General features: G+C 36.4%; 5 protein-coding genes across 12 annotated transcripts; 2 read left to right on the top strand and 3 right to left on the bottom strand.

Moving 5' to 3' along the window:
- The first annotated feature begins 1507 nt into the window (after positions 1-1507).
- Positions 1508-5178, top strand: GB1 (GTP-binding protein 1). Of its 5 annotated transcripts, none has more exons than XR_005482442.2 (9): positions 1570-1748; positions 2114-2222; positions 2895-3104; positions 3226-3366; positions 3659-3767; positions 3889-3950; positions 4250-4353; positions 4539-4708; positions 4878-5178. XR_005482442.2 is itself a non-coding variant. In XM_090312332.1 (9 exons), the coding sequence occupies exons 3-9, from the start codon at positions 3012-3014 to the stop codon at positions 4892-4894; spliced, it is 609 nt and encodes a 202-aa protein (XP_090168458.1). In that variant the 5' UTR covers positions 1570-1748; positions 2114-2222; positions 2895-3011; the 3' UTR covers positions 4895-5178. The 5 variants fall into 5 exon arrangements, 3 of the variants coding, with proteins under 3 accessions (XP_038890758.1, XP_090168441.1, XP_090168458.1); XM_090312332.1 differs by having other exon boundaries at positions 4539-4621; XM_039034830.2 differs by lacking the exon at positions 2114-2222 and having other exon boundaries at positions 1508-1748; positions 4539-4621.
- Positions 5179-5240: 62 nt separating this feature from the next.
- On the bottom strand, positions 5241-10000 carry MBD13 (methyl-CPG-binding domain protein 13). Of its 4 annotated transcripts, none has more exons than XM_039034333.2 (6): positions 9428-9652; positions 8249-8377; positions 8040-8135; positions 7711-7872; positions 6941-7112; positions 5241-6685 (listed from the first exon to the last, which is right to left on the bottom strand). In XM_039034333.2, the coding sequence occupies exons 1-6, from the start codon at positions 9509-9511 to the stop codon at positions 5502-5504; spliced, it is 1827 nt and encodes a 608-aa protein (XP_038890261.1). In that variant the 5' UTR covers positions 9512-9652; the 3' UTR covers positions 5241-5501. The 4 variants fall into 4 exon arrangements, with proteins under 4 accessions (XP_038890261.1, XP_038890477.1, XP_038890319.1 ...); XM_039034391.2 differs by having other exon boundaries at positions 5269-6685; positions 8249-8357; positions 9428-9567; XM_039034470.2 differs by lacking the exon at positions 8249-8377 and having other exon boundaries at positions 5269-6685.
- Positions 10001-10434: 434 nt separating this feature from the next.
- LOC120080283 (single-stranded DNA endonuclease family protein) lies at positions 10435-15052 on the top strand. Its single transcript, XM_090312313.1, has 14 exons — positions 10435-10591; positions 10705-10862; positions 10963-11024; positions 11108-11235; positions 11715-11766; positions 12116-12188; positions 12283-12356; positions 12509-12568; positions 12670-12793; positions 13013-13112; positions 13711-13793; positions 13879-13979; positions 14122-14252; positions 14430-15052. Exons 1-14 carry the CDS (start codon positions 10524-10526, stop codon positions 14905-14907), a joined length of 1692 nt encoding a protein of 563 aa, XP_090168439.1. The 5' UTR covers positions 10435-10523; the 3' UTR covers positions 14908-15052.
- Positions 15053-15140: 88 nt separating this feature from the next.
- Positions 15141-16200, bottom strand: LOC150038376 (DNA mismatch repair protein MSH3-like). Its single transcript, XM_090312905.1, has 4 exons — positions 16008-16200; positions 15797-15966; positions 15371-15666; positions 15141-15278 (listed from the first exon to the last, which is right to left on the bottom strand). The coding sequence occupies exons 1-4, from the start codon at positions 16198-16200 to the stop codon at positions 15275-15277; spliced, it is 663 nt and encodes a 220-aa protein (XP_090169031.1). The 3' UTR covers positions 15141-15274.
- Positions 16201-17108: 908 nt separating this feature from the next.
- LOC120080068 (pentatricopeptide repeat-containing protein At3g29230-like) lies at positions 17109-19270 on the bottom strand. Its single transcript, XM_039034657.2, has one exon. The coding sequence runs from the start codon at positions 19031-19033 to the stop codon at positions 17342-17344; it is 1692 nt and encodes a 563-aa protein (XP_038890585.1). The 5' UTR covers positions 19034-19270; the 3' UTR covers positions 17109-17341.
- Positions 19271-22657: the final 3387 nt, after the last annotated feature.

Raw genomic sequence — 22657 nt, 5'->3', positions numbered from 1 at the left:
AATGCCAATTAATTACGGAAGATGAATATGGCCGGGCTTTACTTAGACAAGGAACTTGGACTCTAGCTTCTCTTCTGGTTAAAGTTATTATATTAGATGTAAATGGGTGTATTGAATGACAAGACATCTAAAGCGTGGTTTGTAGCCAACGGCTTTCATCAAGAGGAAGAAGTGAATTTCTTTGAAATATTCAGCCCTGTGATTAAAAACCACCGTCATAATAGGTCTTTCCTTGGCTGCTTAGTTTGACGCCTTCCTACTCGGTGATCTACAAGAAAACACAATAATTTGACAGTCTTACTAAACAAGGAAGCAAACACAATATTTGATACTTTATGCAAATGATAAGATATATACAAAACAAAGTATTCATTTGAGGGGTCCGCCCTAATCATAACTATATATTGGTGATAAATCTTAGACCTAAAAATTCGACTATTGAACTCTCATTCTATTGATGTGTATATATATACTACGTATGTACATATCTATATCTATATATATATATATATATACACGTACATTACACGTATGTAATAATTTTGAAACAAGAAATGGTACCATATGACCAAAGTTTCAAAAGATAGATAACGATTAGGCAAAGTTGTCTAAACAAAATTAATTTAAGAGGCAATGGTTATACTTATACTTAAAAAAGAAAAAAAAAAAAGAGAAAAAGAAAAAAAATTGGTGGGGGTGGGGGTAATTAGGGATGGAAGCGATTCGGTTCAGTTCGGTTTGGAGGCCAAACCGAATCGAACCGCTTTTATTTATACTGAAACCGAACTGCATCGTTTGTGCAGTTTAAACCGAACTGAACCAAACCGATTCTATTCGGTTTGGTTCGATTTCATGAATCGGTTTCACGAACGGGCGGCGGACGAACGAACACGAAAGAAGAACTCTGGTTCACTGGCACGAACTCTGGTTCACTGGTTCACTGGACGAACGAGCACGAACGAAGAACTCTGGTTCACTGGTTCACTAGACGAACGAGCACAAACGAAGAACTCTGGTTCACTGGTTTACTGGCACGAACTCTGGTTCACTAGCACGAACGAGCACGAAGAACTCTGGTTCACTAGCGGTCTCGAACAAGCACGAACGAAGAACGAAGAAAGAAGAACGATAAAAGAAGTCGTGCGTCCTACATCTGACTCGGACCGACAGCGGCGGCAACAAAAAACCCGAGAAGTTCTAAAGGAAAAAATCGAAAGCAAAAGGAAAGGAAGAAGAGACATCGTGCGGTGTTTACTGATGTAATTGAAAGCAGAACAAAAAATCCTAGAGTCTTTACTGATGTAATTTACTCTTTAGTTTTAAATTTAAGTTATTTATTATTAAATTTTTATATATTTATATTTAAACGGTTCGGTTCAGTTTAGAAAATCGGTTTTCAAGCTTTGAACCGAACCGAATCGTTTAAATTCGGTTTCAACAGTCTAACGAACCGCATCAAACCAAAAAATTCGATTTTACTTATAAATCGGTTCGATTCGATTCGAGCGGTTTTGCTGTCCACCCCAAAGGGTAATACCGGTATTGGGAGGAGAACATTGGGTTGCAATTGCGGCAATCGGGCGAAATTGAAACAGAGCTTCCTTTAGAAGGGTGGTTCGCTTCTATCGTTGTTGGACGAAAAGACAGAATTTCAGTTACTTTCAGACGGTGGGAGCTAGTAATCGCTGCACTGGAAGGCAAAGCCCTACACTACCAGCAGTTCTTTCACTAGTCCCTTCTTTCCAATAGTATGAATCCGACTTCCTCTCTGTTTTATCGATCCGAATTTGTAATGGGTTTCAATCAAAATTTCTTCAAATTGCCTGATCTGATTCATTTACTGCCATATTTAAGCTTTCGATCCCAGAAATTCAACTGGGCACTTTTCCATTTCCATTTTTTTGTTCATGATGGAATTCTCTCGTCTCCCATTGCAATTGTTTCGGGCGTTCAATGTTTAATCTTTTCTATTATTGAAATTGATTTCGATTCATAACATATGGTTCTTCATTTGGAATACGTTGTTCGATAATTTTGGTTTTAGCTCGTGGATCTGAATTTCCGTAATCTATATGCTGATTTCGCCGCTGAAAAATATTTCTACCTCTTGTAGATGGGATGTTTCGAATCAGTGTTAAGAATCCCTATTTGATTTCTTATGCAAGTACGGAGTTTTGGGTGAGATTGTTATGCATTAAAATTTGATGGTGCAGGGGAGTCTGGTATTATATTTTCTCTTTTCCATAACAAGAACATATCAATGGTAGTTGCTTTTGAATTTCAGTAATGTTTTAAGTAGGCTTGGAATGCAAAAGCTTCACAGATTGCTTAAATTTCTAAATTTGAGCTTTATTTTGAATTCTCTTGGAACCAGACTTACATTTTGAGAAAACAATCTGGTATACTGATGGGTTGAAGATATCTAATGGACGGGGAAAAGGGTGAAAGAAAGCTTTAAAAATAATTACTCTTATATGATTTGGATGTTAGTTATGGAGCAGGTTGATGATTTTAGAGAGTTGACGCTTGCGCTGAAATGAAATCTTTCATTGAGTTTCTATTATTTTAATCTAGACTAAAAACGTAATTCACGTCCCTAGAAGTTAATGAAAAACAATTATGAAGTTGAAATCAACTCGCTTATTGTGATTGTCCCGAATAGTTAAATCAAAACTATTCTGGTTAAGAGGGTGAGTATTGCATGATGAAGAGAAAGTCATACTGAATCTTTATATAATTTGTCACTAACCTCATATTTAATTGTTTGTCTGCTTTACATCCCTGTTTTGGTTCTAGAACAATAAGGTTAGGGGTGTGAGGCTAATTTACGATGCAAACATAGTTTCAAGTGGAGCTATGAGCTATCTTTTTATTTGATTTATTTTGATATTCAGGGAAGTTATTTCTACCCTGTTTCTGGAGTTGGAGAATAAACAGACCAGGTTTGAAGTTATGACGTTTGACCCCAAGGGTTAAGAGAAACTAATACCCCAGTAAACTGAAAAGACACAATGTTTTCTTTATTTTATGGCCTCTGGAAGTACCTATTTAGTAAGACAGAGTTTCATGTTCTCATCCTAGGAATTGACAAGGCGGGGAAAACAGTAAACTTCTCTCCTCTAGACTAATTGAGCATGGTTATTTCGTCAGATTTTTCATCTATGCTTTTAGCGTCTTTCTAGACTTACTAACTTCTTTCCATTCACTTATCTCTCTTTCCTATAGACTTTGCTTGAGAAGTTGAAGTCCTTATACTCAAACTTGGAAGGTCTCTCCCCTGATCGGATTGTTCCAACTGTTGGACTCAATATTGGGCGTCTTGAGGTGTTGAATGCAAAGCTTGTCTTCTGGGATCTGGGAGGTCAGGTATGAATATGCAATGAGCAAAGTATTGCTATATGAAATCTTTAATTGCAATGCATGATGTGTTGGTTTGACCTGTTGTCAACCCCATATCTTGTAGTGATATATGTGTCGCCAGATTCTTTTGGTGCTATCTTTCTTTATGAAAATACATTATGTAAAGCCTGAAAGTTTTTACTTGAGTTCAGCAGTACTTCTCTCTTTCATCTGTGAGGGGTTGAGGGTGGGGGTTAAAAAAGGGGATTTCAATATGTTATTTATCTTAGTTCTTTTTTCTCTTTTGACGTTATCGCAGCCTGGCCTTCGGTCTATTTGGGAAAAATATTATGAAGAGGCACATGCGGTGATCTATGTAATTGATGCTGCTTGTCCTTCAAAATTTGAAGATTCCAAATCTGCACTGGGTAGGTGATAATATAAGATGGCCATACCTTAATTGCATCGGTAACAGCAGGGTTCTACTGCTACATGATCTACCAAAACTTGAATATGATGCATTGATATTATTTTGGACTTCTTTCCCAGAGAAAGTTCTTCGACATGAGGATTTGCAAGGAGCTCCACTTTTGGTTTTAGCAAACAAGCAGGTCAGAACCAGGAGTCTGTTGAACTCTTTCACATTTTCTTTTCTGCTAACCTCTTTTCTGGATAAGGACAAGTTTATATAACATGAAACTATGAACCCCCTGCTGCAATATGATGAATAAGTTGTTCATAAATTCGAAAATTATTTATTCAATTATTTGAAGGATAGAAGAAATTAAGTTGTATTGTTGACAATTATGTAGTATTTAATATTTTCTCCTCAAAATCAAAATTATCGTCATATATTGTTCTCTTTACATTTGATTGGGCTGTCACATCATTTGAATACATGGATGTGCAGGATCTTCCGGAAGCAGTATCAGCAGAAGAACTTTCTCGTTATCTCGATCTTAAAAAATTGGACGAAAGAGTCTACATGTTTGAAGCTGTTTCTGGCTATGATGGGTACGTATATGTAGTCAGTTAACTTGAAAATTGGGCTTTTATTATATGCAAACTAATGGGGTTATGGGACGGAGATCAAACCATGACATCTTATCTTTGCTTTATGCCTGTTTATCATCCATGAGTTAGCTTTTGCTTGCAGATAACATGTTAGAAACTGAAAATGTTCATTCTTTTTGTTACAGGATGGGGATAAAGGAAAGTGTTGAATGGTTGGTGGATATAATGGAAAGAAGTAAAAGAACCGAAATATTGAGAGCTCGAGCAGGTGGGGCTGGTCTGGGTTCTATTTAGATCAAATATGAAACAATCATAGTTGGTCTATATTTCTTCCATAAACTTGTGAAAAACCCAGGTTCCATACTAGATCCTACATGCTTTAAAAAGATAGATTTCTCCCCCTACATCTGCATTGCATCACTCTACATACTTGAACTGCGCAAAACTAAGAAAATCAAGCTGGAACACTTTATATTAGCCGCTCGACTTTTGGTACTTATTGTGAATGTTCCTCTCGTTTACAGGTGTTAGAGGCCCCTAATTCATTACATCCTCCTGTCTGAGAGCGTTCACTCGATCTGGCTTCCTGTTATCTAGCTTTACTACAAAATGTAAAGATAATCTTGATTACATGGCTAATTGGTAGCTTTAGAATTTCCACCTGCAAAAGTACAGAATTACGTGTTTGAACCTGGGAATGTTTTCATAGGCATTCTTGGCTGGGAATGTTTTCATAGGCATTCTTGGCTGACCATGTTTCATACAAGTGATTTAAATTTTGTCATCCTTAAGTCGTATAAAGTTGTTACATTTTAAAGTGTTAAACTTATTTATTATCATGATTGGATGAGCTCTGCACAAAGTATCCATAAATAAAAGATATATACTTGCAAAATGACCATATTAAGGTCAGCGACTAAGGGTAACTTAGAACCAAATCAAAATCAAGTCCTATATGTAGGCATCATACAGCACATTATGTTGCCCAGGGGTAAGGTGCAGAACTCGGGCAAAGGAGGGTTGGCTGACCACAACTAACAAAACTAGTAAAACAGGGGGGAAAAAAAACAAAAAGGCTTTGTAAACAAAAAGGAAATTTTATCTTTTCTATGCTGCCAACCAAAACTGTACATTTTATAACGTTGGTATTAGTGCCTTTGGAACTCGTTTCTGTTTCTTTCTTGTTGGTGCAAACCTGTTCCACAGCTTTGGAAGTTAATACTAGGAGATGCCTCAAGTGCTTGAATAACCTGCTGCTTCTGGCTAACATTAGTCTTGTAGAAATAATCCGTACCAAGATGATCTGAGGCATTTGCGTTAGTTCCTTCGGTTTTCGAGGTGCTAAATTGGTTAAAGTAATCCTCAACATCAGGATTGTTATCAAGTGGGATTTCACCAGTTAGAGTTTTAATAGCAAATTCTATACAAGGGTCTGCCAATATTTCCCCAACTGGCAACTCCAGAGTGGATTCTAGCTTCTCAACATCTTTATTTTTTACTTTCCCTACTCGAGTAACAGGAAGTTCTGGAGATGCCACTTTCTCATTAAGCTTGTTTTCTGCTCCTACGTTTCTTCCCTCATTTGGAGTGAAAGCAGTGGAAGTATCAACATTGTTTTGCATCAGTGATGCTTCTGAGCTTATGGATGCATCAAAAACACCTCCCGTAAGTGTTTTAACTGCAAATGCGATGCAAGGATCAGTCAATAAGTCCTCCACGGGCAGTTTAAGAAGAGGGCCTTGTTTTTTCATATCAGCCTTATCTTCAATTTCCACCTCACCTTCATGTTTTTCCAGAACATCCTCTGGAGACAGAAAGGAATTGCATTTCGGCTGCTGCTCATATGCATTCTCAGATTTCATCTTCATAACATTCATAGGCAGAATGGACAAATCAACACAAAAACGTTTTTTTTCACCTGAATCTGGACTTGTGTCAATTTTAGGAGGATCAATTGTGCTCTTAGTTTCATGCTTGACATCAGAATTCTCAAGACATTGAGATGCTGCCCACTTAGTTGTACTGGCTACTTGCTTATCAGGCTCCTCGCGTGCAACTGAACGTGCTTGGCGGCCTGTTTTAACTTCAAGCACTGGTTCAGCTTGGAGCCCTGCAAGTCGTTTTGAAGCACGGCGAGGCAAGTTTATGTTATTAGTTTTCCTTTGTCTCTTTCTGCTCTCATTCTTTGTTGCCTCATTTTCAGCAGTGCAATTGTGTTGAATGGATTTATCTGGAGTCAATACAATTTCAGAAAAATCATTCTTTCCAGCTGATTGCTCAATACCTTTTGCCTCTGTTGGAGTTGAGCAACATAACTTAGCGCCTATCCCCCCTGCAGTAATTTCAAAATTCACATTAGATACAGAATCTTCAATTGGCAGAAGCACTCATCATTCTCATTTCAGTTTTTCAGAAAAATTAAGGAAAGCAAAGCAACTGGAATCTTTAGCTTCATTGTTTAAAAAGCATGAACTCCCACTCTCAACAAACCTCTACTTAACGCAGATATAAGTGACGGAGAAAGGAGAAAATGAGGTGTCTATCAAATTAAGTATGTCACACTAAAGCTGCATGTTAAGAACAATACCACGACTCGAATCAGGTTTCGGAACAGGCATGCTTTCTCCAACACTTGTAGCATTTGGAAACATAGCTTCATCATCCACTATTTCCCTAGGTTCTGATAAGTTCCCACTCCATATAATCTGTCTCCTTGCTTTGCCAATAGCTAGCATCTCTTTCTTAGAGACAGCAGGTGACTAAGAGAGAAGGAAATAAGAAATTTAGTGTTAAGGCAAAAATAATCAAACTTAAGTTTAAAACAATTTTCTTTCTGCATTTTTGGTTTTTAATACTTCAGAAGCAGCGAATGTTTAATGCAATTAGTCAAAGAAACAGAATAATTAAGAAAGAAATTATGTTATTTATTTCTCTCTCTATTTTTATCATGTTTAGGGGCAAGCAACTAAATTGTTTCCGAAACCTTAAAATCTCAAGTCTACAATCTAATTCTTGAAAGATCTGGGAGCGAGAGACATTGCACTAGTGTAACACAACCATAAACTCTTAAATTTCAGATTGCCAAGTAGCTATAATAGTATTTGTGGGTTCCATGCCATCAATTCGGGATCCGTGATTACAGACCATAATTTATGTACATATTCTAGACGAAAAGAATTCACCCAAATTTCAGCCATTGATACAGAGGAGATATTTGATTGCATCATTAGCAAGAAGGGCTCCTCCTTGGAGAGAGAATGGTTAAGGGGCATCACTCCAAAGTATAACATTTATTTTATCAAGTGATAGTTGGACCAACTGATGAACACTGTCATAATCATTTTTAACTTCAAGTACCTTCAGAACACTTGCAGAGATTTCATCATGTTGAAACTCAATGTTGCTGTTTCTCTGGCTCCTTGATTTACGTGCTGATCGGCCCACCTTGCCACTTGTTAGATATCGATGTACATCCCTTATTGAGCGAAGTGCATTTCCAGTTACAGGATCAATGTAAGACTGCAAACAGAAGTTGATTTGTTAATATTATTCATGTTGTTTAGCATGTCACTGACTAGCTTAAGGCACTAAATATATTAGATGAAACAAAGTACATGGTTAGTATATCCAAATTCCAAATGACACAACAAATGGAAACCATATAAGGGAAATAGATGATCAATTACTGAATCTCTTCTTATCCTGTTAGCAGTCGTCGTTACTGTGATTTCTCTGATCCATCCAGGGGATAAATCTTTTGCTATTGTCTTCTTAACTTCCACCTAGATTGCTTGAATAATAGAAGTTTTTAAAGAAATATCAATAAAGTTCATAATAAAAAAGACCATCAAATCGAAAACAAAAATCAGAGTAGAGGATAGATTTTTTGACAGACATTGTTCCTTGGTTCCTCGACAGTTCTGCTCTCTTCAGATTCAGGATGACAGATTGCTGCAGTTTTGAGGTATCTAAACACCTCTGCCCTAGAATTAAATCTCATTTGACTTGAGGGTTCAAAATAATACTGCAACATTAGAATCAGTCACAAAGATCCAACAAATTACTTATCTTAAAATGAACAGCACATAATTGGCCACCATCAGTTATATGATCTTTATTCAGACTTCTTTTGCATATTAACATTCCACATGATAGTGGAATTCATGGTTATCAAATAACTATTTGAATACCAAAAGCAAATAACCGGAAGACATTACTATAGGAAGGATCATGTTATGATGTTAGGACATGAATAGAAGTTACACTAAGATAATGGAAACTTTAGTTGCCTCTTCTGGAGGAAAAATGACACTACAGTTTGGTGCTCCACACAAGACTAAACAGAAAGGACCTAACAAGAGATGAAAATAGTTCATTCACAATGCAAATAGAAACTTTTAAACTGATGGGGAGACTTGGCCAAGGACTACATGGGAGCATCACAACCATTGAAGCCAAAAGAAGGTAAGTCTCTAAAGACAAATCTAAACCGCTGAATAATAAATTTAAATGGATGGATAAAGACAAATTTCATATTATATCGTCTAACCTTCCTTCACCATGCATTTGAAATATGAAGAGGACTCGACTCTAACCGGGGTTTGAACACAAAGACCTCTTGGATCACCTACTCTAATACTATCTTAAATGAACGATGGATCCAAAAACTTAAGCTCCTGAATAATAAATTTAATATTATAGTAATCTAACACATTTACTTAGATTAGAAAGTTATAGGAAAGCTTTAGCTAATTAGTGCAAAATCAGAAGCATACACAAGACCACACTTTCTCCCCAAAAATTAGTCACTTATCTTCTTCCTTTTAACTTACACAACCAAATTTTCTCACCAGAAGTCATAGTTCCTAACAAGCCAAAAAGAAACACATTTTCAAGATTCACAAACAGCACAAGAATCTATACCAGGTGAGCACATGAGAAGAGAAAGCAAATCAAGAGCTAGTTTTAACAGCAATGTCGAACATAAAAGTTACAAACCCAGCTAAAGATCCATGAAATGCAAGAAAAAAACAGAGGAAAAATAAATGAAAACCAATTAAAAGAAAACCAGTACCTTATCCTTTTTGCCACTCTTTCTCACTTTGACCTTCACAGTCCAGCCAGGTGGTAGGCAGTCCTCTGAATTCTGGTTCATCATTCAGCCGGAAACTCAAAGACTTTTCCGGTGAAACCCACCAGCCAATCTCAATAACCCTCTCTCTTTTTCTCTGTTTTGGGTAGCCAAGTTTCTGATTTTAGAGTCAAATCCCTTCAAGAGGACGTTAAAATGGAGGAATCCGACAAAATATTCTTTCAAACCACGTGTTCTGAGAAATACCCTGCGCGGCATATAAACGTGTCGGACCCCATGGATTATCCTCTACATCCCTCCCCTTCAAAATTTTATACGACCCACTTTTCTGGATCTTTCGATTGGTTTTTTGAACCCATTTGCAAGGTGAAAACGCTGATCGTTTTAAATGTACCACCGCTTAAAGTGGAGGAGTATGGTAAGTAGTTGGGAGTAAAACAGAGGATTGAAACCGCTAGAGGTTCCGGTAACGTCTACTGTAACGGGAGATTAGAGGGGAGGCTGTTTCAATGTACCTAATATATTCCTTTTATTGGGAATATCGAAGCTTTAATTAATCTTAGCAATGGAGGTATGTTGAGATTTTAAAAAAGAGCGGGCTGTTTGGATGTCTGCAAACTGTAAAAGTAAAGACTTTTTCTTTTTTCAAAAAGTCAAAGAAAATGCATAGTTTGTTTTGGGTTTTGAACTTCGAACTAATTATAGAACTTTTTTAAATTTTTTCTTTTGATAGTCGACTGAAATTTGATTGGGTTTAATGTCGATCTCATTTAATAAAAATTAACATTTTACTTACACCGTAGAAACTTTTATAAAAATACAAGTTTTCACTCTTGTTAAAAATTTCGACTATTATCTACGTTCTATTATATAATATCAATGGAAGATTTCTATCAATCATCTGTCTTTATAAAAAAAAATTTAATTTTATTATTTTGTGTATTTTTTTTTTTTTTGAAAATTTCCTAAAAATGCTTCTTTTTAAGTTTTTTTATTTTTTATTTTTTTTATTTTTTGGGTGGGTTGAAGCAAGGACCCGCCCAAGGGAAAGCCAAGGCAAAACCTCTTCACTGGAGAAATGGGAGTAAAGAACTTCTGGGATATCTTAGAATCGTGCAAGAAAACTCTCCCACTTCACCGTCTTCAGTAAGTTCTTTCCTTCTATTCTATCATTTTCTTGACAACCAAACAGGGGATTGCATTTGTATTATTTTTCAGTTGCCCTGTTTGAGTTTTTGCCATTTTGAATTGGGGTTCAGGAATAAGAGGTTATGCATCGATCTCTCATGTTGGATAGTTCAGCTTCAAAATGTAAGCAAATCTCATTCTCGTTTGAATAATAACATTTACCTGAGGGGGCTCTTTCACCGCCTTCGAGCTCTCATTGCCTTAAATTGCAGCCTTATTTTCGTTACAGGCATGCTCCTTTTCATCTTCTTCTTTCTTTCTTTTAATCTTCTCGTTAAATCGATAATGGGTACTTATTTTTGTGTTTAATGAACACTTATGGCCTGTAGATGGTTCAATTCCTGGGATTAAACTGTCAACATATAGACGCCGCTTGAACAATGGAAGTGAGGTGGGAATTCTCATAACCCACATTCGTTTTTGCTTTCCCCCCTTTCACTTGAATCTTACTTACCAAAGCTTCAACAAAAACAGGTTGCTCAAAATGATGCAAATCCCCAACAAATATGCTCACTGAAAAGGAACAAGGGTTCTGAGTTCTCTTTAATGATTAAAGAGGCAAAAGCCTTGGGACTGGCGCTTGGCATCCCTTGTCTAGATGGGTAAATTCGTTTGTTCTTTCGAAAACCTTATGATATCTCTAAGTTGTTCAACAGTAAAGAAAAGTATATCACTACATATGCTGTCAGCCATAACAATTTTTAAGTTTTTATTTAGTATTTGGCTAAATGATACAATTTAGAAGGGTTCATTAAATTTTCCAACTATATTTAAAAGTTTGATGAGAAATCAAGACTTGGTCAAAGAATTATTTGGAATACATTTTCAAGTGTTTAATTTTAAAAAATAAGTCTTTTTGAAAGAAATTGGAGTGTTTGACAACCATTCAAAATAGTTTTTCAAGTATATTTTAGTCAGTTTTTATCAAAAATGTTTAAATAAAAATGAATTTTTTAAAAAAACATTTTTTTCTCAAATCAATCCAGATAGGCCCTAATTTAATTAAGGTCTGGTTATCTTGTGGTTTTCTCTATCTTGTAACTGATCTCTTCAACCTTTTATCATATTCTTCTAAATTTAGGCTTGAGGAAGCTGAAGCACAATGTGCATTGCTAAATTCAGAATTATTATGCGTAAGTAGAGGCTTAGTCCATATTTGGTAATCATTTTTTTTTTTGTTTTTAGTTTTTCAAAATTAAGCCTAAAACACTTTTTCCACTTCTAAATTTCTTACTTTGTTATGTAATTTTTACCATTGTTTTCAAAAATCAAGTTAGCTAAGAATTCAACTCAGAAAGATACAAACCATTGTATGAAAATGAGAGACAAGGGGCTTAATTTTAAAAAATCAAAAACAAAAAATAAAATAGTTCTCAAACTGGGCCTTAGTAATTGTCCTTCAGTGTGCCAGATGCTTATTGTTTCTGTATTTATATTGTCTTGAACATCATTACTATTATTAAGTCATCATTTCCTGATCAGGATGGATGCTTTACTTCAGATTCAGATGCTTTCCTTTTCGGTGCTAGGACAGTATATAGGGACATCTGCCTTGGTAAGTGTCGTACTAAATCATGCTCAGTTTTTATTGAGTTGTTTTAGATTTCAAAATAATGTACTCATTATTCCGTTATTTGTTGTTAAATTAGGAGATAATGGTCATGTACTTTGTTATGAAATGGATGACATCGAAAGACATTTAGGATTCGGAAGGAACTCAATGGTAAATTTCTTGTACTTTTGTTGGTCTGCCTCTACAGTTCAAGCAATGTATATTTTAACAGTGTGGGATGTTTCATTCATCAGATGAATTTTCTTTTTGTATGACCAAATATGTAATCATCATCCACAAATCATTTTGAAAATGGTCTGCAGATTACGTTGGCTCTACTTCTTGGCAGTGACTACTCGCAAGGCGTTTATGGCATGGGACGTGTAGGTTTAAATTCCCTTTTTGCTCAGTTGGATTCCTGTTTATAAGTACAATCCGGTTGCAGCATGTAACCATGTGTCTGCTGTCTTTGTGCCCTTTGTAGGAATCTTCTTGTCAGATTGTTAAAGCAGTAGGAGATAGTGCTGTCCTTCAAAAAATTGCATCTGAGGGACTGTCTTTTGCGAAGAAGGGGAAAAATTCCAAAAAGCAAGGACTTCCTAAGTCTGGTTATAATATTACTATGAACTGTATTTTTCTTTTCTACACATTGAGTTAAATGGATGGTGAAATTTAAACCTTGGATCGAAACTAAATAACAACCAGTTTTTACAGATTGAGCCATCAATAGTGGGCTTAGGAACTTAAATATTGTAGTTTTTAAGAATACTCTGATACAATAGGTCAATCAAGTTTTAATTTTGATTTGGATTATTTTGGTTGCATAGGGGCTGGGCAGTATATGCATAAATGTGATCAGGTTTCAGAAGTAATTGATGCCTATTTGAAACCCAAATGCCACTCAGCTGATTCTGAAGATGTGGCTAGGTGAGCTTGTTGAACTTTTGGAATTACAATATAAATTTTGTTTTAGTTCTGTTCGTCTGTGTTGTAGTAGTATATCTTCTTCTTCTACCTCAACTCTGCACCTGAACTTCCTCATAAGATATGTATATATGTAAATATTAGACCGCCAATTAAGAATGTTTATAAGAGGAGGGGTAAGAAAGGCAATTCCCCCCAGGCAGGAGAGTAGCTGGGAGTAAGCTTCGAAGTGTATGGTTGCAGAGACTGTTGGTACTTAAACTAGGGTTGTTATCTTGATACGACCTTACTTGAACATGATCTATTTTATAGGTTGTATAACTATGTCCTTGAGTTCTAAGCTAGGGTGCTTATCTTCATATTTATAATAGAATAGTAGTTCTTGTGGAGAGCCTGGCCCTCTTGTTAAGGCTGGTTGTTTGTTGGTTTTGTACTGTTAATTTGAAGAACTTTTCCCTGTATTTTGTTGTTCGGAAGTTTAACATCACAGGGTGAGGAAGAATCCTTACAGTATATTACACATTAATGCAGTCATTATTATGGCATATCTGGTGTTAGTACAATGGAATGCATATGCCTTCAACATTTTCTTTCTCTACAGGGTTCTTGTTCAGCACCCATTTCAACGTATCAAACTTCAGAAGATATGCGCCAAACTTTTTGCGTGGCCTCCTGAGAAAACAGGTTCTCTTTTCATTAATCTTTGGAGCTAAATAGATAAAATTATTTGGTTATGTTTAGCTTGTGAATACATCCATGTGTGGTTTAGATGAGTACATTCTCCCAAAGATAGCAGAAAGAGATCTACGGCGATTCGCGAACATTCGGTCTAAAACATCAGAACTTGGTTTCAATATTCCACTTCAAGAAGTAATTCTATTTCTTTAACCATGGATACCTGGTTTAATGTTTTTTTATTCTTCTACTTTTATGAGTTGTCACGAATATGGATACTGGCCATTGGAGAGTCATTATACTGTATCTGTTTGGTTATGTTTTTTTTCTGTTACAGGTACCAGTTAATTGTCCTGTTTCTGGAATTGTCAAGCACCGAAGAGTCCAGGGCAATGACTGCTATGAGGTTTCTTGGAAAAATGTTGATGGACTTGATTCATCTGTTGTGCCAGCAGATCTCTTGCAGACGTATGGAGTTTATTTAAATGGTTATGTTATTTACAAGTATACTGCTTATTTTTTTGCATCTCAGTTTCTTCCATAACATTGAAATATCCAATTCTGATATTGGTTGACTAAAATGTTAAAATACTACTAAGCTAAGACTATTATTTCTCGCCTTGTTTCTTTTTATATGTTCTACAGTGCCTGTCCCGAGATGATTATAGAATTTGAGGAGCAAAGAGCTGAAGGAAGAAAACAAAATAAGCGCACTACTAAAACAAAGAAGACGGAGGCTACTGTTGCTGAAATTGATGAAAGACTTCAAACTCTGTTGCTTGAAATCGAATCTGAAAGCAGGGCAGTTCATAATCTCTCCCATGTTCCCATAGTTTCAAAGACTTCTGCTACTGGTGTTGAACTGAACGAAGAGCTTTTTGTTGACATTGAACCAATAATTGTTGATCATGCTCCTAGCAGCAGCACAGAGAGGATTGAGGTCATCAATCTCTTAAGCCCTTCACCTGCAATGCAAACCCGTAAGGTTTCAAAATTTCAACAGAAAAATAGTCAAAAGATTGATGTAATTGATTTGAGTGATACAGAAACTGACCAATCACCTGAACATGAGAGAAAGGCAAGAGAGTTGAGATCTTTCTTAGCTACTTTAAAGGGTAAATGACTTCCACTGGAAGGCCAATAATGTACCATGTCTGTTGCAATAGAAGTTGCATATCTATATTGTAATGAGAGCTTTGCTCACAGAAGGAATAGGATTTAGAATCTGGCTTTTGTAAATGAATCAATTTCACCATTTTTCTCAACAAGATGGGCTGTTTGTGATCTTACCAAACAAGATGGAATGCTGTACACAATGGTCCTTTCACAAAAGAAAAGAAAACCACTAATAATATATATTTAAAACCAGACTGAACTAAGGTCCTTTGTACACTCAGCTAGAGGGGTTTTCCTCCACTGCTCACCCAAAAAAATAAAATAAATAAAAAATAAAACTCATTGATTATCCACTCCAATATGAGTAATTTCTATCACCTGTCAATTCATAGCAAAATTAAATGAGCAAGACAAGACAGCAGTACGAATGAGAGTATGAGAGTAGTTGAGATCAAATCACTGTGTTTTACCTTCCTAACAAGTCCATGGCCATGCTTCTAGCTTGGTAAATTTGATGGCACTTTTTTCCCATATCATCAGCAGAACATGTTGTAGCTTTCACGAACAGAAAGAATTTCTCATATTCATCAAATCTCTCTGACTCACCAACACCTTCAAGGAAGCACTGGAAGCTTTCCCATTTCAACCCCTTGGCCGATGCTTCTTGCAAATGCTGTTCTGTGGATTTACGCTCTGCTCTTCTGGTTACTATTTCTTCTAACCAGACTCCCATTTCTTTGGCTCGTGCAATACATGATAAAGGTATCTAAAAAAACATAACAACGGCAAAAAGAACTAGGGTCACAACAAGTAAAGAGCATTCACGCAGGCTTTCAAGTGAGGACGCTCCATAAGATTTCAAACGGGGGGCAGGACAGGACGATAGATAAAGTTACCTGTGCAAGTTGCGTAATCTTGAAACCAAAACTACTCTCCGCAACACCGGGAACGAGCTTATATAGGTAAGTCACATCCTCAGTTGATTTTGGGCCCGACAAGCTTAGATTTTTGTGTGAAGATATGAGACATTGTATACCCCCGTAGATACTGGGAACTCCTTTGCAATCTTAGCAACTTTAGGATAGTGGGTGACAAATAGGACCAAACATTTCTTCTGCTGGAGAAGATTATGCAAAGCTGCATATGCAATGGCCACACCATCGTGGGCGCTTGCACCTCTCCCAAGTTCGTCAATTATGACCAAGGAACATGATGTGGAATGATGGAGTATACGTGAAGTCTCAGTCATTTCTTCTAAGAAGGTGCTTCTACCTTGTTGAATATTGTCAGAAGCACTCATTCTAGTTATATACCGTCCAGAACATGAAGTTTCGTAGAGAATGCCCCGACCTACATGGATCAGAAAAAATATTTATAGGTAAATCTGAAAGAAATGTGCAATTGAGGAAAAGAAAGAAAGGAATAAACTAATGTATTGAAACTTCACGTTGCAAGAAAGTAAACGAGACCATCGTACATTCGTTCTGTTAAACCAACGATTGAAGGAATCTACTTTGATGCATTGATGTTTAAAGTATATATTGATTCGATGGAAAATTTTAGGAGTTTAATTATAAGTTTCACATGATATTAGTCTAACGAAATCTAGAAGTAAGTGTTAAATTAATGCACCTACAAAATTTCATATTTAAATTTATATCATCATTAGTTCAGGGTTTTAATTGATTCAACTTTCAATGTGTAGGAATATAAATTGGCATTTGCATTTTTTTAGAAGTCATTGTCTATTGTAAACGAATTTTAATATTTTTGATTATATGAGCCATGTTTTTTTAAAGTTCAAGACATAATAAAGCGCAATAGTCATCTGGGGCTTAAGTGCAAGGTGCAGAAAAAAGTGTGGACTTTTTTTTGTGAGGCGCACTATATATAAAAGTGTTGCATTAAAAAGAGAAAGCATGGTCCAAGTGGAAATATGGGGAAAAAAAGCCTCAAACACAATAAATTTTGCATTTAGGCTTAGTAAACTTGATTCTTTTAGTTAATAACGAAGGAAAACTCATAATTATTACTATTTTTTTTAAATAATAAAAAAAACCTAGGGTCAAAGCTGTGAACCTTGCGACTTCACAAAACACGTGCCTTATTTTGTGAACCTTGCGTTTTCAAGGCGAGGCACCAAACCTACGCCTTGAGCCTAAGCGTACGCCTGAGAGAGCTTTAAAACACTGTATATGAGATATAAAATTTAACTTCAAATCAAATAAATTTGATAGTTTAAAAAATACTGAATATGTCAACCCAGACTAGATTCCAATTATAGTTTACTAACTCTAACTTTTTCAAAAAAAAATATAACCAAAGTTACAATTTAACTATAAAAAATTTACTCCAACAAAAGTGGGGTTATAATTTTCAACTTTTGACCTCTGATAAAAATAGAAATAAATGTTAAGAGTTTTCATCCTCTTGAAAATATCCTACAAACGATGAGCTCCACTGGGTGCATAAATAACACTACTCTGGCCAGTCTTCTTCAAAATATTCTCCTCTTCCATTTTTTCCCTTGCAGTTACAGCCTCTGGCCAGTGCTCAACTGATGCATACATATTCGACAAGCTCACGTGGATTCCACCTTCATTTGATCTCAATTTGCTTGCCCTCTCAACTATTTCTCGTGCTCTCTTGAAATCACCTCTTAACTTGCAACCACCCAACAACGCTCCCCATATTGCAACATCAGCCTCAAATGGCATCTTCTCTACTAGATGCAGTGCTTCCTCTAGCCACCCGTTTCGACTGAGCAAATCAACGATACAACCGTAATGTTCAATTCTCGGTCTAATCCCATATTCCTTCTCCATCATATCAAATATGGTCTGACCTTCTTCCACCATCCCTCCATGGCTGCAAGCAAACAAAGCTCCAAGAAAGGTGAAGTTGTTTGGCTTCAGGCCCTCTTTTTGCATCAAAGAGAATAATTTAAGAGCATCTTGAGCCTTTCCATGGAGGGCAAGTGATTTCAGCATAACATTCCAAAAATACACATCTTTCTTTCCAATTTTGATGAAAAGAATAAAAGCTCTGTCGACGTCTCCACATTTTGCATACATTTCAATCAAAGCAGTCGCAGCAATAACTCCAAGTTGAGAGAAATCATCAATCAAGTAGTGTATCCACTTACCAAACTCTAGATCAACCAAATGAGAACAAGCTGAGAAAACAGATACAAAAGTATATCCATCAGGAATTATACCTTCTGCTAGCATTTGGATAAAGAGATCCAGTGCTTCCTGAAATTCCCCATTTTGAACGTAGCTAGAAATCATGGAATTCCAGGACACCACATTTCTTTGAGGCATTTTATCAAAGAACATTCTTGCTGTAACAAGGTCTCCAGCTTTGGCATAAGCCCCAATCATTGAAGTCCAAGACACGACATTCTTCTCTGCCATTTGTTCAAATAACTCTCTTGCTTTCATTACCTCTCCTACCTTAATATAACCAGAAATCATTGTATTCCATGACACGGTATCTCGATCTTCCATTGTATCAAACAACTTCCGTGCACCATCAACATCCCCAGTACTCGTATACCTTGAGATCATTCGGTTCCATACTTCAACAGATCTAACACACATTTCATCGAACACCTTGCGAGCATCAGAAGCCACCCCATCAGTAACATCCCCAGGTCCAGAAAATTCTGAAATTTTCACATATAAATTAAAAAGCGCAACAGAAACTGAACAATTCAACGAAAATCCAGACTTGAGAATCCGACAATGCACTTTTTTTCCATCCCAGAACCAACCCAAATCAGCACACGAGTTTAGCACAAATCGGTAGGTGGAATTATGGGGTTTGAGTCCTCTTTGAAGCAAACCGCCATACAAGGACACGGATTGCTCAACAGGGCCATTGAAAGCATAACCCCTGATCATTGCGTTCCAGAATTGAATTTCGGTTTTGAAAATGGGATTGAGATGAGAAAACACGAGACTTGCGTAGTCCATGTTCCCAAACTCGGTGGTTCGTCGAAGAAAGCTGGGGGAAACATGGATGTTTTGGTGAATGGATGTGGTTAAGAGGAGAGCGTGGATTTGTTTGAGCTGCGCAAAGTTGCATCTTGGTAATAGCTCTGAAATTTTGGACTCCAAGTTCATAGCCATTCATCATTTATAACTGCTGTAGTGTAACAGCTCGTCTTCTACGGCTATTAAAAATAAAACATGACCATGAAGAGTTCGTGCGGGTCCTCCTGTTCGTGCTCGAGAGAAATAAAGTGATGTACGTAGAGGAATGATATGGAATTGTTAGGTCATTGGTGGGTGGAGCAATTATTGATAGAAATTGGAAAGACAATGGATGGGGTGTTATCTAAAAACGGTTTTTTTGTATGGATGGTCTCATTTGGGAGACCCAAATGAAAAATAGCCAAATGTAGAAAAACTAATGGAGAGTGTGTCATCCACGTGTGATTTTACCCCTTCGTTTCTGAGATGCACCCCATGTGCCTACCAACTCGAAAGGAACTCGATCCTCGATGGCGTGTTACTCGTTCCTCGTTGGCTCGTCATACGATCCTCGATGTACAGTCACTCAATACTCGGATGCATGGTCACTCGATACGTATGAAATCAACACGTGTATACTTGATCATAGCCACGTCATACTCGATATTTGATTAATGTATACTCGATCATTTTGAATTGTCCGTGCCCATCGGAGGACCTGCTCTGTAGTTAAAGCTCATGTATGAACATATACAAATTGAAAAATTTTCTGACAATTTTCATTATTCTTTCAAATCAAGTTATTGAAATGTGAAGTAATTTTTTTATTAACTAAGAACAAACAAAATTGAAATACAAAAGAGAAAATCGAGCTCACTTTCCCTCCAAAAAATCCACTTCACAAAACCTATTTTTCTTGACAGAGATCAAATTATAAAGACATTCAGATTATTTCACTATATTGTCTCACACCTCAAGTAAGTAAATACGCTAGTTTTTTTCTCATTTTTTTGCTCACGTTTTTTACTTTTTCGACGTTGTGCGAGATATATGAGCGTAGTAAAGAGAACAAGTGAGTGTGAGTTTGTGAGTGTGAACTGAGACATGCGAGTAGCTCCTAATGGAGCGAGAATGAGAGGAGAGAAAGCTATGAAACAGTAAGCATCGAGTTAAGAATACCGAGTATTGAGGAACGAGTATCGAGTATCGAGTAGTGAAGAGTGTGTAGCGAGAATCGAGTATAGCGAGTATTTACAGTAACCAATTTTCCTAATTGCTCATTTAGTGTATTGTTTTTCTTGAATGATGGAGAAATATATATTCTTATGTTATGGTGGTACATGGGATGACACAGAAGAACGCTATATTGGAGGCCGTTTGAAAGGTTTGCTAGTTCCGAGTACATTGACGTATAATGTGAAGGAATTGAATCCCACGGCGGAAGCGTTGTGAACGTCTTGCATCCCACACTTCGATATTTACATAAACAAATTCATTGTATTAAAATAAAATATAAACATGTAAATTAGCATGCTTTGGGAAAAGATTAGAACAATTCTTACCTTTGTAGATTCCCAAGTTTCATGAACAATCCTCTCGAAGTTTCAACGAACAACTCCTCCAACGATCTTGATAACGAATGATTTCTTGAAAATCTCGAACACTACCACGAGAGTAACCTCGTCTCTAGGATTCCAATAGAGGGATAGGTAGTATTCAACTATTCGGGGGGAGAAAAAGCTTTTGGAGAGTACATAGGATTTTCTTTGTGGCTTTCCATAATTAATTAATTAATTAACACTTATTTGATTAATTTGCACAATTAATTATATATTACTTATTTAATTAATTCGCACAATTAAATAACACTTATTTAATTTAATTTGCACATTAATTAAATAACTATTAATTAATTCTTTGCTAATGTGCAATACCTCTCTATTAATTAATTCCTTGTGAATTTAATTCACTTGAATTAATTAATTGAATCTTATTCAAATATTACTTTCTAACATAATTTTAATTATAGATCATATCCATAATCAGTTATATATTAATCACATTAATATATAGTTTCCTCAAATTAATTTAAACAATTCAAATCATCCCTCTTTAATATCTTTTAGTGAGCTAACAAGAGGACCTGGTGGACTTATAAATTAGAAGCTCCAACAATATGAGATTAATTGGCTAAACTCATTAACCAAACTAACCAATATTCGTTAATTATGGATACACTCCACCAAAGACCATAGTTGCACTCTTCTCAATACAGATATATTTTTCTATCCCCGGATATAGACCAATAACAGCAAGTTAGTCTTTCACGAATGTTTGTAACTCCAACTGGATCAAATTACCATTTTACCCTTGGGTTACCACTGACTCCTTAAGTACCAGTGCTCCTCTAATGAACAACTTGCTTATGGTTCAACCAATAAATAGAAACTCCTCTCGGGCCAATGAGAGGGCAAGGCCATTTGTTCAAGTTCTGGAGACTCCACTTAGGGAACACTCATCTACTTACTCTTAAGGCGAGAATGAGTGAATTCCATCTTGTATTATAGTGCTTTTAGCTCTCCACTCGGTCTTGTCCCCAGAATGATAGGCATATTGAGTCGGTGAACTAGCCACCTTTACCCATACAAATCAAAGGACAATCTCTCGTGATTAGGAGTTCATAATATACTCAAGATTAAGACTAAGTTATCTAAGTCATCCTATTGAAATAGGAACATAACTAGTTAACGGTGTCACGTCTAGTGGTTAATATTTCGCGGTCCAACCTTATGCAAAATCATTGCATAGGATACTCTCACTCGCATGTCAACTATATAAGGCAACCTTATACTATCGACCCTTCAGGCTGTATCTTGAACATTGTTCCCTATTGTTAGGGATGATGCCCTAAACTCTCATGTCCTATAGTTTGTAAACACATTTTTGAACAAACGTTTGTGATGTATAATATATGATATTTTATTTAAACTTTTGTTTATGAATATTGGATTTTTTTATTTGCTTTACCACAAACCAATAAACTAAGATCTCTGGTTGTCGTTTGTAACTTAAGCGTGTATGTGGAGACATATAGGTGGATCATGACTTAAGTGATATCCAAAATGGTTTGTAGTATATGGATATAGAAGGGAAACCTTATCATGGTAACACTATGGATGCAGTCCGTTTTGTAGAATAGTTATAAGTGTTGTGACTTGCTACAGATGGTCTGATCCTGATCATTCATGTGGGGACATGCGAGCACGAAGTGTTATCGTCTCGTTATATGATGTCATTCATGACAGAGACTTCACTTCACTAGGTTGACTATAGGTAACATGACCTTAATCTTGAGTGAGTTGGGAACTCTTACTTTTGAGGGCGATCCTTTGATTTGCATGGGTGCGATTGGCCAGATTGCCGACTCAAACCTACCACTTTGAGGATTCGTCTGATTTGGGAGTTGGGAACTGAGCTACACAAGATGGAATTCACTCTTTCCCTGTAGTAGGGGTAAGTAGATAGATTGCTCCCTTAAGGTCTGATTCTGGGGCTTGAACGATGTGGCACCACACACCTTCTCATGGCCTGAAAGGTTTCCACACATAGTAGGACTATGTTGTATTGTTCATTAGAGGGATCAGTGGTACTTAAAGAGTTAAATGTAACTATAGGGACAAAATGGTAAATTGGCCCAGTTGTACTTACGAGCATCTGTGAAGGGTTATTGTACTATTGATTGATTATATCCGATGGACACATAAATATATTTGTGGTGAA

Source organism: Benincasa hispida, chromosome 1 (genome assembly GCF_027475165.1).
Source record: "Benincasa hispida cultivar pf3 chromosome 1, pf3_genome.v1.1, whole genome shotgun sequence".
Classification (NCBI taxonomy): Eukaryota; Viridiplantae; Streptophyta; class Magnoliopsida; order Cucurbitales; family Cucurbitaceae; genus Benincasa; species Benincasa hispida.
The sequence above is the reverse complement of the archived record's forward strand: the minus strand, read 5'-3'. Positions and strand labels throughout refer to the sequence as shown.

Bases quoted from the DNA above. Each gene is read 5' to 3' on its own strand.
- GB1 (XM_090312315.1), top strand. From the start codon at position 3,012: ATGTTTTCTTTATTTTATGGCCTCTGGAAGTACCTATTTAGTAAGACA. The intron at 3,105-3,225 runs GTAAACTTCTCT...TCTTTCCTATAG, and splicing joins TTGACAAGGCGGGGAAAACA to ACTTTGCTTGAGAAGTTGAA. The intron at 3,768-3,888 runs GTAGGTGATAAT...CTTCTTTCCCAG, and splicing joins AGATTCCAAATCTGCACTGG to AGAAAGTTCTTCGACATGAG.
- MBD13 (XM_039034333.2), bottom strand. From the start codon at position 9,511: ATGATGAACCAGAATTCAGAGGACTGCCTACCACCTGGCTGGACTGTG. The intron at 8,378-9,427 runs GTACTGGTTTTC...CTAATGTTGCAG, and splicing joins AGAGTGGCAAAAAGGATAAG to TATTATTTTGAACCCTCAAG. The intron at 6,686-6,940 runs GTATTGTTCTTA...AAATTACTGCAG, and splicing joins GAAACCTGATTCGAGTCGTG to GGGGGATAGGCGCTAAGTTA.
- LOC120080283 (XM_090312313.1), top strand. From the start codon at position 10,524: ATGGGAGTAAAGAACTTCTGGGATATCTTAGAATCGTGCAAGAAAACT. The intron at 11,767-12,115 runs GTAAGTAGAGGC...TTTCCTGATCAG, and splicing joins TAAATTCAGAATTATTATGC to GATGGATGCTTTACTTCAGA. The intron at 13,113-13,710 runs GTGAGCTTGTTG...CTTTCTCTACAG, and splicing joins GATTCTGAAGATGTGGCTAG to GGTTCTTGTTCAGCACCCAT.
- LOC150038376 (XM_090312905.1), bottom strand. From the start codon at position 16,200: ATGAGTGCTTCTGACAATATTCAACAAGGTAGAAGCACCTTCTTAGAA. The intron at 15,967-16,007 runs GTTTGGTCCTAT...AAAGTTGCTAAG, and splicing joins TCTTCTCCAGCAGAAGAAAT to ATTGCAAAGGAGTTCCCAGT. The intron at 15,667-15,796 runs GTAACTTTATCT...ATGTTTTTTTAG, and splicing joins AGATTACGCAACTTGCACAG to ATACCTTTATCATGTATTGC.
- LOC120080068 (XM_039034657.2), bottom strand. From the start codon at position 19,033: ATGGCTATGAACTTGGAGTCCAAAATTTCAGAGCTATTACCAAGATGC.